Source organism: Euprymna scolopes, chromosome 4 (genome assembly GCF_053919585.1).
Source record: "Euprymna scolopes isolate OS-2025 chromosome 4, ASM5391958v1, whole genome shotgun sequence".
Lineage (NCBI taxonomy): Eukaryota > Metazoa > Mollusca > Cephalopoda > Sepiida > Sepiolidae > Euprymna > Euprymna scolopes.
Window position 1 is genome coordinate 61,002,386 of NC_136485.1, and position 15,828 is coordinate 61,018,213.

Sequence of the window (15,828 nt, forward strand, 5' to 3'; positions counted from 1 at the left end):
GAATTTTCCAATACATCGGTAAACACTATGGTTTTCGAGCTGAATAAACATGTTACACTGAATAAAAACACGAAAAATATATCCAGTTTGGTAGAAAAGTAACTTATCTTGCCTTTGATAACATTTATTTGTTATATATTTGTTTTTTGACAACTTTTTCGAATCTATGTGTACAGTAATACAAACCCAGAAATCAAAATCTACAGTTTTTGCTCATACGTTTCAAGGGCCTTTAAAGATAATATAAAAAGAAGGAATTAAAAAAATAATAAAAATTGAACATGGGGGATCACTTTCCTATATAAATTTAACATAAAATGAACATCCAATTTTTGGCCCTGCAGTGGTGTCAGCATCTTTTCAAGTTTGGCAGCGGAAGAGGCAATAAAGAGGGAACGTAGTGAGGTGGGGTGGGATGGGGTCATAAGTTTCAAACATTTTAAAAATACATACGAACATTTCAAAATGTGTGCGTGTGTGGGGAGACTTTTTTTAAGATTTGCTTTGAAAATATCTCACTGCTAAATATTATTTAATTATTATGAATTTAGGAAAACTCGTCTCTGGAAAACTAATCTCCGGAAAACGCGTACCCGGAAAACTCGACCTTTTTTGCTAAGTAGGAAAACTGGTCCCTTATTGAATAAATATCGATTGAAAACACATTTTATGACCGTTCACGAAGAAGATATTGTCTTTAAAAGAGAATACACATCCCATAATATTTTTTAAGAATATTTTTACTTGTTTACTGTTGTTTCAAAAAAATTTAATTTTTTTTCTAAGTTTTCGTTTTCTACCTAGCTTTGAAAGTTTTTGGTCTTTCAACTTATTTTAAAGAGTTTATTTAGTTAAAAAAAAAAAAAATAATAATGTCGAGTGTTACTTATGAACAAAGAATGTCCGACATAAGAGTATCACGTCTTAGGAGGATAATTGCTCAAAAATAGAAAATTAAAGAAAATGTTAAGGTAGATATAGTTTTAAAACGAGCCCCACCTCCAAAAGAAAAAAAAAATGTATATGCACATCCCATAATATTTAAAAAAATATTTTTACATGTTTATTGTTTTAAAAAAATTAAATTGATTTTTCTAAGTTTTCGTTTTCTATCTAGCTTTGTAAGTTTTTGGTATTTAAACTTATTTTAAAGAGTTTATTTAATTAAAAATAAATAACAAGTAATATCGCACTCGACATTACTTAGTAAATAATTTTTTACAAAAAAAATGTCCGAAAATTAAAGAAAATACTGCGGTAGATAGTTTTCCCACCTCCAAAAAAAAATAAATTTGTATATTTTTAAGTACTGCACAAGTGCTCCCGAAATGACTTTTAAATGATACTCTCTCCTCCCCATGTTAAGAATGGCTTTCGAAATATTAACGTTATTATTTCAGCGCGGTACCAAAATGACATAAGACCGTGTTTTCTTTTTTGTTGTTTTGTAATAACACAAGAATTATTTAAACTGAATTAATTCTTCTAAATAAAATAATTGCTTTCTTTGATAATACGTGTTTTCTTTATTAATTTTCGTAATGACACAAAAAGTGTTAAAACTAGAGTATTTTTTTAATAAATATTTGGTTTCGTTTTTCGTATCTTGACTCCGTGATCAAGTTTATTTTTTTTTTAAGCAAGAGTTAAAAATAATTATAAAAAATATTATGGGGGTTCATAGTCTCTTTTATAAACAATATCTCCTTCAAAAACGGTAATAAAATGTGTTTTCAATCTATATTTATTCAATAAGGGACCAGTTTTCCTACCTAGCAAAAGGGGGGGGGGATTTTTCCGGGTACGAGTTTTCCGGGCACCAATTATTATTTCCGGATATTTTTAAGGCTTTTAACACAAAATTCCTGGGAGAGGAGGGGAGGTACTAGTATTTTTTTTTCGTCTTTTTTCAATTTTTTTTTCAACGGATTACACTCCTCTTATATCCAGGATTTTTCATACTTTAATTCTGTATACTCATTATTCAATAGTAAACTATAAAATACACTGACCAAACGGGTCACGGGTAGTTTAGTATATATATATATATATACAGGGTGTTCCAAAAGTGTTGGGCATATCTTAACATTGAATATCTCGAGAACTGTTAAGAATATAAAAACGCATCTGGTATATTAAGAAAGCTTGTAATCTCAAATTTTCCTTATTAATATTCAAACATGTCCAGTGTATGTTTCATTGGTCACACGACACACGTCAAGCCGAGAGTCCAAATCTTGTCAAGCACGTCCCAGCATTGCATTGTAAATGGTTGAAAAAACTTCTGTTATTCGGGCCTTCAGCTCATCCACGTCTCTTGGAATGGGAGGCACATAGACCAGTCCTTTCACAAATACCCACAAAAATAAATCGCAAGGTGTGAGATCTTTTTTTTTGTGAAATGCATGTTGAACAAGTGTTTATGATCCAGTTTTTGCAAATTCAAGCACACAAAACGCCTTTTCTGGTTGAGTGAACGCCATTACTGGATCAGAAAAAGAATTTTTAAAATCAATAGTCTCACAAAAAATTAATGCATTTAGCTTTAAAATGGCACCACTTTCATCTTACTACCATTCATAGTTAAACAAATATAAGGACTTGAAATGTGCCTAAAACTTTTGGAACACCCTGTGTATAAAAGTGACCTTGTTTATGCGTGTAAAATTTCTCTACCAAGCTCCTCTCTGAATATTTGGTTTACAGACTTGAAACTTGATATATAGGGTATTTGAACCTCGAGAACATTTTCGATTTGTTTTTTTTAGCCTGTAAAAATAGTTTTTAAGGAGCTAAAATTGAAAAAAAAAAAAAAATGGTGACATTGGCAGAAATAAATTGATTAAATTCTGAGGTTGAAGTCTGTTACATTTTAGTCTTTTTCATCCATCTGGCGATAGCTCAGACAATAACGACTAAAGCTGAAGTACTAAATAAACAAATTCTAACTGATGGCACCAAAATCATTTTTTTTAACTTTTAAAATCATTACAATATATATTGGGTACCAAATAATAAGCAATAGAGAATTTGCTCATGAAACCTGCATGAATTAAAATATTATATTCAAGCGTATTTTTCAAGCAGACAATACTAGGCAGCCTGCTAGTGTATATATAAAAGTGACCTCGCTTGTCTGATTGTGCAAAGGTCTCTACCAAACTCCTCTGCAAATTTTTGGTCTACAGACTTGAAACTTAATATATAGAGGGTTTGGACCTATGGAATAAATTCTATTAGGATTTTAGCTGGTAAAAATTGGTGCTAAGGAGTCACAATTGAAAAAAAAAAATAAAAAGGATTTTGGCAGGCATAAGTCACTACACATGCATATATTCATAGGTTAAATGACGCTATTTTTAAAAAACTTTTTATATGCGTCATGGCTCAATGGTTACAAATAAGGCTGAAGATTCTAGCTGATGGCACCCAAGTCATTTTTTTTATTAACTTTTGAAATTACTACTATATATTGGGTACAATATAATAATATGAAATCTGCATAAATATTTAGTATTTAATATCACATTTAAGCCACTGATTAGTTTTGTAATTCTTTTTTTTTTTTTTTTTTTTTTAAACTCTTTTTCACTTCAAACAAGACACATTGCCATTTGGAAGGAAAGTGGCTACTATTTGGGATTGTGTCTAAAAGGGGACTGTGGGAAGTTGAGCAGCAAGATGTCTGTTTACATTAGATGTCAACTTTTGCAATTTAGTACAGCCTGGAAAGCAGGAAGGGGATTCCAAAGTTTAACAGTCTGAGGAAAGAAATTATTAGAAAAGATTTTCTTGCATCTAGGGGCTCCAATAGTGAAAGGGTATAATTTTATTGCTTTCTTTTTTTTTTTTTTTTTTTTTTTTTTACACAGAGATCACTACTTATCAAGGCCCGGAAGCCACTCAGGGATAAGGGTTATTGCAAGTACATTACGTTAGTGAGGAGATTTGATGAAGTGTTTACTTAAGGGGGCGGTTCATTAGGAATTTGTTAACATTAGACTTGAAGACATCCAAGTTGTAGTCCGGAGGGAAGCAGGCAGACGGAACAGAGTTCCACAGGCGTGCAGTTCTAAGAAAGAAGCTTTGTTCATGAAATCCACGTTTTGATTTAGGCACAGATATAGAGTGGGGGAAATTTTTCACAGTGGATTCAGCTAGACGGGTGTTTTTCGTGAAAGATTGGCGAGGTTATTCGGAGGTGTGCACATCGAGGGAGCACAAATGCTATGAGTCCAAACTGTACATCTATTGCTCTGTAAATTGCGCCAGTTACCAGAAATTTAGTTTTTTTTTTTTTTTTTTTACATAGGAGTTACCACTTATCGAGGCCCAGAGGCTACTCGAGGATAAGGGTTAAGGAGTGTACAGTAGTCAATGGGGCAATATTATGGTAATTGTTGGTAGTGTAACTTCGGTAAATTGGATTACTTAAGTGAGAAATGTTCGGCCTCAAGTCACACTGATTTTTGGTTATTTTCAATAGGTGTCATAAAAAAAACACTGAAAGAATTTTTTACTATAAGCCAATGAGTTTAAATTTTAAAAATATCAATCTAATTTATTGAATAGATTTTTGCATTTACTTTTGTCCCTTTAGGAAAAAAACCTTTGTTTGCTGAAACCATGCATTCCAAAATTATTAATGGAATCTAGCCAATTTGGCCAGATAAAACAGATTTTTGCTTTGGTGTTAGTCTTGAGAGGATTGCATAGCTATAGGGATAATTAAAAGTAAACAGTATGATTCTTGTTGAAGCTGCAATTCCACTGAATTGGTGCAACAGAGACAGATTATATATATATATATATATATATATATATATATATATATTAGAGAGAGAAGGAGAGAGAGATATCATTAATAAACTGTGAAACTTACATTATCTTGCAGATCAATATCAGAGTCAGCCTGACACAGATATTCTACTATCTGAGAGTGTCCATAGCGGGCAGCTACATGTAAAGCAGATTCACCAGACTAAAAATAGAAAATAATTAAAAGACATGAAGTGATTAAATAAAGGAAAATAAAAAATTTAAAAAAAGGAAAAGAAAAATAGAATTTAAGACAGAAAAGAATATTTTTTTTTAAATTAAATAAAGAATGAATAAAAACAAATTTTCAAAAAAGGAATTATAAAAATAAAATAAAAAAGGAATGAAGAAAAATATATGAAAAATAGAATAAAGAAAAAAAGAATAAAAAATGAAATAAGAACTTTTTTTAATTAGAAGAAATTGAAAAATATTATTAAAAAAATAATTAAGGATTAAAGAGGGACTCAGGACTCAAGAAAAAAAAGGGGCATCAAAAAAAAGCTTCCTCCCCCCAAAAAAGAAAAAGGAAAAAAAGGCATAAAAAAATAAAGGATTCAAAAAAAGAAATCAAAAAAGGGAATCAACAAAGGGGATTCAAAAAAAAAAAAAAAAAAAAGAATTCAAAAATAGGATTCAAAAATAAAAAAAAGAATTCAAAGATTATTTTGATTAATAATGATATTGATTGAAAAAAAAGGATGGGATGTTTTACAAAAGTATGGTATTCAAAAAAAAAAACAAAAAAAAAAAAAAAAGGGGAGGGGATTAAAAAAAAACATTACTATGATAAAAAACAATATATGATTAAAATAAATATTGACAAGAGAATAAATTAGGAATCTATTATATATATAAAAGTGTGTATGTGTGTACATTTCCCTATGCAATAACTCTGTCAATTTTCAGTCTACAGACTCGAAATTTGATATACAGGGTACTGAAATTTGGGAAAATCTTTGTGATCGGTTTTCGGTCAGAAATTTGGCTGTTAAGGGGTCAAAGTTCAACGATTTGACCTTTGAGAACTCTACCAAACTCCTCTGACAATTTTGGGTCTAAACACTTGAAATTTTAGATATAGGTTCCTTGAACATGGATCTAACTTAATAACTTGATTTGAGCCCAAAACAATAAATGTTAAGGGGTCATATTAGGGGTCAAAGTTAAAAAAATTGACCGCTTTTTTTTTTGCTAAACATACACCTCCAAACACCCGGGCAACGCTGAGCTGAAATGCCAGTAAATTAATAAAAGAATGAAAGATTCAAAATAGAACGCAATTAAAATAGTTTGTCAAAAATGGATAAAAAGGGACTGAGATAGTCCTTAATACATAAACACAATTTAGACTAAGATTCATTATAGAAAAAGATATTCAGAGCAGGGATCAAGCAATCTACAAGAAAGTACTAAGTTCAGGGTCAAGAGTAATGTTTTTGGCGATGGTCGCACCAAAGTATTTGAATTTATCCACATTCTCCAGGATTGTATTGTGTATTGTAAAATTGACACTCTCTGATGATTGGGAGAGGATGACAGTTTTCTTAAGACTGATTGTTAGTCCAAAATGTCTACATGAGTTAGAGAAAGATTCTAGAAGTCGTTGAAGATCGTCAGCAGAAGATGTGCAAAGAGCAGCATCGTCAGTATAGTTTGCGGACAACTAGTTCCTGAACTCTTGACTTGGGCTTGCATCATGAGAGGGTAAAGAAATTCCCATAGTCATGGGTGAGGATCAAAACTCTCACAGATTTATCGACATTCTGATATGCTTGTTTGAAAACAAAGGAGAAGTACATCCAGAACAAGGCTGATGCGAGCTGCAGCCCTGTTTGATTCCACGATTGATCGGAAATTGGTCAGACAAATCTCCCCCATACTGAACTTACCCATGCATGTTCTCGTTTGAGGGTAGGGGGACAGCCTGTTTTCTCAAGGACGAGGAATAGAGCTCCTCTGTCAACCAGATCAAATGCTTTTGTCAAGTCTATAAAATGGTTGTCGCTGTTCTCATGCCTTCCCCTAGAGCTGTCTCACACAGATCATGTCCGTAGTTGACTGACCTGTCCTAAAACCACTATGCGCTTCAGGATACAGTTTCGGCAATTTTCTGTAGATGTGAGAGGAGCAAGCGGGCCATCACTTTCCCAGTTACACTGAGAAGTGAGATGTCACGGTAATTGTTGCAATCCCCTCATGAACTTTTGTTTTTGAAAAGTGTTGTAATTTTTTTGCATCTTTGAAATCTTGTGGAACAGTTTTGTGGGCCGAACATTTGAGGATAAGCCAATGGATGTGTTCGGTAAGAACCTCTGAGCTTGCTTGCTAAAGGGTGGATGAGCTACCTAGGCAGTCAACAGCCAGCCACCAAATGGATAATAATCCACACAAATAGTTGAAAAAAGAATGGCAAGGTCAACTTTGGTAATGGGGGGGGGGGTCCAATTCTTCATGTATGCCCTAACATAGGTGATTATCATCGATTACAGGCATAATTTTCAGAATTTAAAAAAAAAGAGAAGGAATTAGTGGACCATTTACTTTTTTTATTTTTCACTTATTCGTAAATTTTTCAGGTGATTATCAGCACTTATAGGCTTAAATTTGGAATTATAACAGTGAACATCCATTTCTTAGCCACTCTCATTTTTAATGCTGTCATTAGCATTTAGATTTTTCCTTTCCTCTACCACATTTAGGAGGCTCATGCAGCGCGTTTGAAAGAACAAGCATCTGACCATCAAGATGAGAGTCCGTGTGTATGAAGCGTGTGTGTTGAGTGTCCTTCTCTATGGGGCTGAGCTGTGGTCTGCATATCGTCCTCAAGAGTCCAGGGTTAGTGCCTTCCATACAAGAAGTCCCCGATCAATCATTGGCATGTCATGGGAGGACAGAATGACAAATGAAGAACTCTTCATACGGACAAGTTCAACTGCACTTTCCTCGAGGTTTGTTTTATTTCCACAGAGGTATGAAAAAGTGTCCAAAAAACAAATATATAACAAATATTTGTGAAAGTGTGTGTGTGTGTGTGCATTTTCCTACAAAATAACTGTCAATTTTCAGTCTACAGACTCGAAATTTAATATACAGAGTACTAATATTTGGGAAAATCTTTGTAATCCGTTTTCGGCCAGAAATTTGGCTATTAAGGGGTTAAAGTTCAACTATTTGACCTTTGAGAACTCTACCAAACTCCTCCACCAATTTTGGGTATAAACACTTGAAATTTTAGATATATATTCCTTGGACATGGATCTTACTTAATAACTTGATTTGAGCCCAAAACAAATGTTAAGGGGTCATAATAGGGGTCAAAGTTTTAAAAAATTTGACCTCTGTGGTCGCTACCAAATTACTCAGACAATTTCTGGTCTTAACATTTGAAATTTTACATAAAGGATATTCAGAGATAGGGCAAGTTTTTTTAATCGGTTTGGGTCAAAAATTTGAGCTACCAATATATAAATGTATATATGTATGTTTGCATATCTGCATAAAACTTTCGACAAAGGCGACAGATTTTCACAAGATCAGTATCGTTTTGAAGCTCGACTCTTCAGACGACAAATACCGAAAAATTGGCTAAAACATTAATTTTTTTCACCCTCAACTGGGCACTTTTCTACAGGAAGGAGTCGCTTTTTTCGCCGATATTTTCGAAAGTCATCCCCTCTTTTCAATTATCTAGCCTTAATTTAAACCTATGTCACTTTCGGTTTGGCGGTGATCGTAACAGCAAAGACGTCATATTTTTTCCCCATTCTTTTCCTCCTTCACGGTACGGGTTCGAGTCTGCCTTCCTACTACCACTTTTTTTTTTTTTGCTCAACACACACCTTCAAACACCCGGGCAATGCCGGGTATCCATGCTAGTAACAAATAAATGTTACCAAAGGCAATTTACTTTTCTACCTATCTCAATAAATTTTTGGTGTTGTAAATGTTTATTCTGTTCAAAAAACAAGTAGTGTTGAGCCGAGTGATAACAAGAAAAAAATAGCCGTGATGTCTCTTGAAATCTTGACAATGACTTAAAAATAAAAAATTATACAAAATAGTGGTCGAAACTCACCCGATAATTGTCACGGTAATTTGAAGCCGTTAAAAATGAAATTTAATTATCCTAATTAGTTTAATAAACTTGAAAAAATAATTATAATCTGTACAAAATTTCCTTCATTTGATATGCTACAAGCCATATTTTGTTAATAATTTCTTTGAATCATGTCGTGGTGGCCATCTTGGATTTTTCACAGTGTAATGATGGACTTTACAAATGATAAAGTCCATCAGAATAACATTTCGCATGATGAGAAAGTCTTACCTCCCATTTTTTAAACTTTTATGATGCTTCTGCTTGAAGTCGTTAAAATGAAAATTATGCTAATTAGTTTAATGTACTTAAAAACATAATTCTGATCTGTACAAAATTTCCTTTATTTTGATATGCGCCAAGCCATATTTTGTTAATAATTTCTTTGAACTGTGTCATCATGGCATCTTGGATTTCCTGATTGCCATCTTGGATTTTTCATGATGTGATAATGTCAAATGATAATGTCCATCAGAATAAAACTTCCTATGATGATAAAGCCTTACTTACCATTTTTCTTAGCTGTTTTTATGATGTTTCTACTTAAAGCCGTTAAAATGAAACTGAAATATGCTAATTAGTTTGTAAGTTACCAAGTGGAATGGTCGTAAATAAAGCCATAAAGCCAACTTAACTTTCATGGTATTATGATAATATGTTCAAAATTTTATCGTATTTTAAAAATATCTGAAGATACAGCTTTTTAAAGAATGGGCTAGTCTGTAAATTGTGCAAATTTCCTACCATTTTCAGTCACAAACTTATATACATTTGAATAGGACTGACTTAAGGCAAAATGTCCAGTGAACCACACATTTTTTTATACTTTGAATGGTCATAACTCCAGTTATAATGGGCCGATTTAAAAAAAACTAAAGATATTTCTTTGTTTTTTATGCTCTTTTTCTTATATAAAGTTTTGTATCAGAATGCCTCCGGTAAGTATCAAAAATCGATAATTGAAAAATATATGATTAAAGAAATTGCCCAATATTAATCAAAGTTAACACCGTTATACAGCCTAACATAAGTGCATTTGAGAAGTTTTATTATTGCACAAGCAGAAGGACCCAGTGTATCAAATCAATAGTAAGTTCTTAAATAAAACAGGGGCTTATTCAAAATGAATGTTTCTGTTTAGAGCACAATTGAGTAATGATATTTGGCTTTTTGTATTTAAAAGTTTAATTAAAACCATTATATATAAAAATATTAAAAACTAACAGCAGGTGCTCTACAGTCCAATGTAGATTACGATGTATTGTAGACTAAGTCACTGTGGGAAGGCATGTGAAACTTCCTTCTAGTGAACCATGGTGGGTCTCTGGCTAGAGCAGGCAACCAATCGATTTGATTTAAAAATAGGCGATTTCAATTTGTAGATTCTCATTCAATCACGGGTAACGTCGGATTTCCTTACTAGTTTTTTTTTTGTTTTTATTATTATTATTACATCAAGATTTGCTTTAATAACTTTTTTACATTTTTTTATCATTAAAAATTGTTGAATACAAAAGAATTTTAGAATCAAGACACTATCAATATGTATAGACAAATTACGACTAGTTTCAAAACATTTGAGGTCAGAATTTGACCTTTTAAAAATTTCAGGAGTCAAATTTTTGACTCCCCACTTTACAGCCCTATCAAAATTGTACTAAATGAATTGACGGTGTCTTCCTAAACCGTTTGTTACAGACAAATAGAATGGCGTGATAATATATTGGTAAAATATCAAGGGATTATGGAGGGTGCTGTAAAGCTTCAGGTTCCAGATATCAAAGCTTTCCCACAATAACCAAAGCGGTATGGAACAAACAAACACCAAGACTTCATTAAGTTCGTCCGGAACACATTCTTTCCAGTTTCATAATCGTAATAATACATCTGCTTATGTTCTATTTGGTTTTACTGATTTCATAGCCAAATCTTATAAAACATCTGCCTATTTTCAGCTCACTTTTCTCAAGCAGTTTCACTAGTCAGGTAATACTTACTTTGTTTTGAATATCCAATGGGACACCCTCGTCTTTCAAATAACGCACAACCTCTAGATGTCCTTGACGTGCAGCCCAATAAATGGCACTGTCATTGTGCTGAAACAAAAACAAAATAAATCTGAATTCAAGCAACTTGCATAAACAGTGAATCATTGATATAATTCTCACTAAATTTTATATATACACTAGCAGGCCGCCCGGCATTGCCCGGTCATAAAATACGCTTAAATATCATATTTTGATTAATGCAGATTTTGTATTAATTATTATATTGAACCCAATAAGGAGTTACCAGTAAGGAGTTAAAAAGTTCTTTTAAAAAAATAATTTATGCTCCACCACCGAGAATTGAAACCAAAACGTTTTGCTTACGATTTACTTTTTCCTTTGACATTAATTCCTGAGCTATGAAGACGTTTGCTGCAAGGCTAAAAATTAAAACATGAACCAATAGCTATTACATTATGCATGCATATTCATAACGCCGGCGTTCAACCTTCACCTGGTAAATTCCATTTTTTTTTTTTTTTTTAACATTTTAACACTTTTGCACAAATTTTCCCTGGCTAAAACCCAAATATAAAGTTTTGTATAGGTTCAAATACTCTCTGTATTAAGTTTCATTCATGTCTGTAGACCAAAAACTGACAGAGGAGTTTGGTAGGCCAAATTTTTTAAACAAATATATATCCGCATACATAAATATATATAGAAAGAGATTTGTGTTTACTATAACCTTTTTATGCAAATATTACAAAGGGGCCCATGGCACAGTGGATAGAGACGTTGAATCTCTACAGTTCCAGGTGAGCATTGTCTGAAGATAGCGGTTTCAATTCTGCCCAAAGCCGGCCAGATGATTAGTTGGCCAAAAAATGGTGTGACGACAACAACTATGGAAAGTAGTAGTTACTGAAGATACAGTTGAAGATTCAGCATTCCTATCCCTTTGTGGTTAACAACTTGATGAAGGCCAGAGGAATAGTTGGCTGAAACGTCATGAAACATCAATTATATAAGAAGAGAAAATTAGTCCGCAAAATAAATAAAAGATATGGTTTCAGCAGCGCAAGGATTACGCAACTGAAATTTTGAAGCTTGAAAATGTAAAATATTCTGCCGTGCTTTCTGACTATTTCACTGATACTGCCTAAACTCCTTTAATTATGTACAGCCATAGCAAAGAACCTTCCTTTCCCTCTCGTACAAAAATCCAAACGAGACTTCCTTGAACAGATTTTATTTCCTAGAATATCTCGTCCGTGAAAAAAAAAAAAAAAATTGGAGTTTGATTCTCAACAGACTACAGCATGGTCATCTTCAAGTCAAATGTGAACAAACACTTGAGCCCCCCCACCCCCCTATAGGCAATTAATATTACTTAAATACTTCACTTATCTTGAATGTGATTCTCACAATATTTCAGACACTGAAACCACCTTCTTCAGGTGTATCTTGTCAAACTCTGGAATCTTTTCCTTGCAGATTCCTAAGTTCAATGAGGAGCATCTGTAGGTTATATCGGTCGAAACATTGTAAGAATAACAACCAAGATGAGAACAATAGTTTGAATAGTTCAAATAATACAAATCATCAATCCTCATCTTAAAGATACAAAAACAATTCCCCTCAAGTAATGTTCTACCCATTCCACTTAATCATCTGTCAGTCTCTTTAACTCTTGTCCTTAAATTGGGCCTGGGCCTTGATAAACGATGCTTAAGTAAAATATTAATAAAAAAACAACATGTAATAAAAAAAGCTTGCAATAAAGAGTTTGTAGACTATTCGTGCATTTTACAACAACATGCCTTGGACATAAGGATTTTACATGCAAGGAAAAAAAAAACAGACGATAGAACTTTCACTCTCTGAAGATGGACCTGATATGGTCCGAAATTAGAAATGTTTCAACTAAAAAGAAAAAAAAAGAAAAAGAAAAGAAAAAGAAAACAAAGAAAAAGCAAAAAAGGAAAAGCAAAAACGAAAAGCAAAAAAGAAAAAGAAAAAAGTAAAGCAAAAAAGAAAAAGAAAAAGAAAAGAGAAAAAGAAAGAGAAAAAGGAAAGAGAAATTAAGAAAAGAAAAAAGTTAAATAATAAAGAAAAGAAAAAAGAAAAATAAAGCAAAAAAGAAAAATAAAGCAAAAAAGAAAAATAAAGCAAAAAAGAAAAATAAAGCAAAAAATGGAATAAAGCAAAAAGAAATAGAAGAAAAAAGAAATAAAATTAAGAAAAAAGAAATAGAATTAAGAAAAAAGAAATAGAATTAAGAAAAAAGAAATAAAATTAAGAAAAAAGAAACAAGGGGAAAAGAAATTGGATCATATTTTTCTTCCTTCTTGAAATAAAATATTTTTGTATCTTTAACATGGTCTAACAATTCTATCTGCTTATTCGAAATATTAAAAAAAAAAAAAAAAAGTTATATATACGAGGTGTCTTTTTTTTTTTTTTTTTTTAAAGTTTTTTCGTATGGGCGTATATTGATAGTACACACATAAAACCTTTGTCCCCTCTGAAGTAATTTCCTCCAGCTGCAATGCACTTGTTGTACCATTACAACAACTTCTGGAAGGCCGCATGGAAGTCCTCTTGTATGAGCTTGTCAATGACTCTCGTCACAGTCTTTTTCATCTCCTCAATGTCATAATGTCCTCAATGTCATAATGACAACCTATAAGATGTTCCTGGAGTTTAAGAAATAACCAAAAGTCATAGGGAGCAAGGTCTGGACTATAGGGAAAGTGAGAAACTGTCTTGATGCCCATCTTGGTCAAATAGTTTTTGACAAGGATAGAGTTGTGAACTGGTGCATTGTCATGATGGGTGCTGGCCTCTTGACAGAATTTCTTGTTCAACTCCCTTAAAACGTCAACATAATATTCCTTGTTGACTGTCTGTCCAATGGTAACTCAGTGCATGTAGATCATGGCCGTGCCATAAAAAAAAAAAAAATGGATCATAAGTTTCTTGAGTAGATTTGCTCTTTCTGGCCTTCTTGGGTCTGAAAGAGCCAGCATGCTCCCCCTGGGAACTCTGTCTCTTGGTCTCTGGGTCATACCAGTAGATCCACTTTCATTGCAAGTCACCAGAGCATCAAGAACTGCGGAATCTGAATTGATCAGCTCGACCATCTCCCTGCAGTCACAAAATCTTTATGATCATCCTGAGCACTCTTGGGACAAACTTTGTGCAATTCTTCCACATCTTCAGTTCCTTGCGAATAATTGTATGTACAGTTCCCATGCTTACATCAAGCTGTGTACTTACTGTCTCTATAGACACACAAGAGTCCTTATCCATAGCTTCTTTACTCCTCCCACACCTCTCATTATCCCTCATAGACTCCCTGCCTTCCTTGAGTCTCTTATGCCACTCAAAAACTAATACCTGATTCATGCAAGATGGTCCAAAAGCAGTCAGAAGCATTCCATACGTTCTTGTGGCATTTTCCCCCAAGTTTAAAACAATTTTATTACATATTGTATTTCTAAAGTGTCCTCACATCCAGATTGCATTTTTTTGAAATTCACCAGCTGTGACAATCAGGCTTTATTAGGGTGTATTCCAATTCCTGCTGTAGCTGTTCATTTGAACCTGAAATCATAATTAGTCAATCATCTAATAAGATGTATAGCAATAACGTACTGAACTTTCAAGAGTGTGTGACAATTTTAAATGCCTGTACAAAAGTAGTCTGAAAACTTATTGAAGACACCTCATACATAACAGTACACTATCAACCACAATATAAGAAAGTTTTAAATTCTTCTAGAATTTAATTAATTTTGCTAAATATCAAAATGACCATTTTAAATGGAATATGATTTAAAAAAAAAACAACAACAACAAAAAAAACAAATAGGAATTAAGAAATCAAGAGAAAACGATCGAGTAAACATTCTATGAAGTTGAAAAGAAAATAAAGAGGAATGTTTGCTTACCTTGTCAACAACATCGATATCAGCACCTTTAGAATGTAGGTACTTGACAACTTCAACATGGCCGCCACTAGAAGCCAAATGAACAGCAGTTTCGCCATGCTGGAAATAAAAAAAACGGGCCAAACACTTGAAGCTAGAACCAAAGTAAATCATGCCTAACATTTATTCAATGATTTTTAGAAAAAAATATATATATTTAATCAAAAGATAGAAATCTATCTAAAAATGTGTTGCATGTGTGTATATATATATATATATATATATATATATATATATACACACACAACATTTTAATACATTAAAAAATGGGAAAAATTTATAGTCCGTTGACTTATGCCAAAGTGAAGGTTGAATATGGTTAAATTTATGCTAATTTTTGCATTAAATACTAATCTCTATTAATTGCTAACCATGCATTAAACAGATACCATAAAACTCAGTTTGTTGTACCTTAGCATAAAGAGCTATGCAAAATTTCATCCAGATCAACTTTCCAATAAAAAATGGTATGGACAGACAGACAATGAGAGAGAGAGGGAGGAGGGTCTAGAAAGAGAAGGGGGTCGGGGGTCTTGAGAGAGAGAAAAAAGGGGGGGTCGGGGGTCTTGAGAGAGAGAAAAAAGGGGGTCGAGGGGTTCGAGAGAGAGAGAGAGAGAAAAAAGGGGGTCGAGGGGTTCGAGAGAGAGAGAGAGAGAAGGGAGGTCGGTGGGGAGAGGAAGGAGTCGGGGGAGGAAAGAAAGAAGAGGGGAAAGAGATGTTGGAAGAATACTTGTTCAGAACAGGTAGAACTAATTCCCTGAGCGGAACAATTTCACACCATTTTTATGCTGATTGAAATCAAGATATAATGCTGTTAAATTTTATGCCTAGAAGTCTCGTTTTAACTTAGATGATTTGGAATCTAGAAAATGTCTAAATTTTAAGGAGTTCTACAAAGAAATCAAAACTCATTAAATCTTCTCTTACT

General features: G+C 33.0%; 1 protein-coding gene across 2 annotated transcripts in view; it reads right to left on the reverse strand.

The window, feature by feature from the left end:
- Positions 1 to 15,828, reverse strand: part of LOC145267797 (death-associated protein kinase 1-like) — a 653,913-nt gene that overhangs the window by 58,814 nt on the left and 579,271 nt on the right. For both annotated transcript variants that reach the window (XM_080123326.1, XM_080123327.1), the window contains 3 exons: positions 14,862 to 14,960; positions 10,915 to 11,013; positions 4,883 to 4,981 (listed from right to left, as the gene is read on the reverse strand). In XM_080123326.1, coding sequence (XP_079979452.1) covers positions 4,883 to 4,981; positions 10,915 to 11,013; positions 14,862 to 14,960 — 297 coding nt within the window. The remainder of the gene's footprint in view (positions 1 to 4,882; positions 4,982 to 10,914; positions 11,014 to 14,861; positions 14,961 to 15,828) is intronic.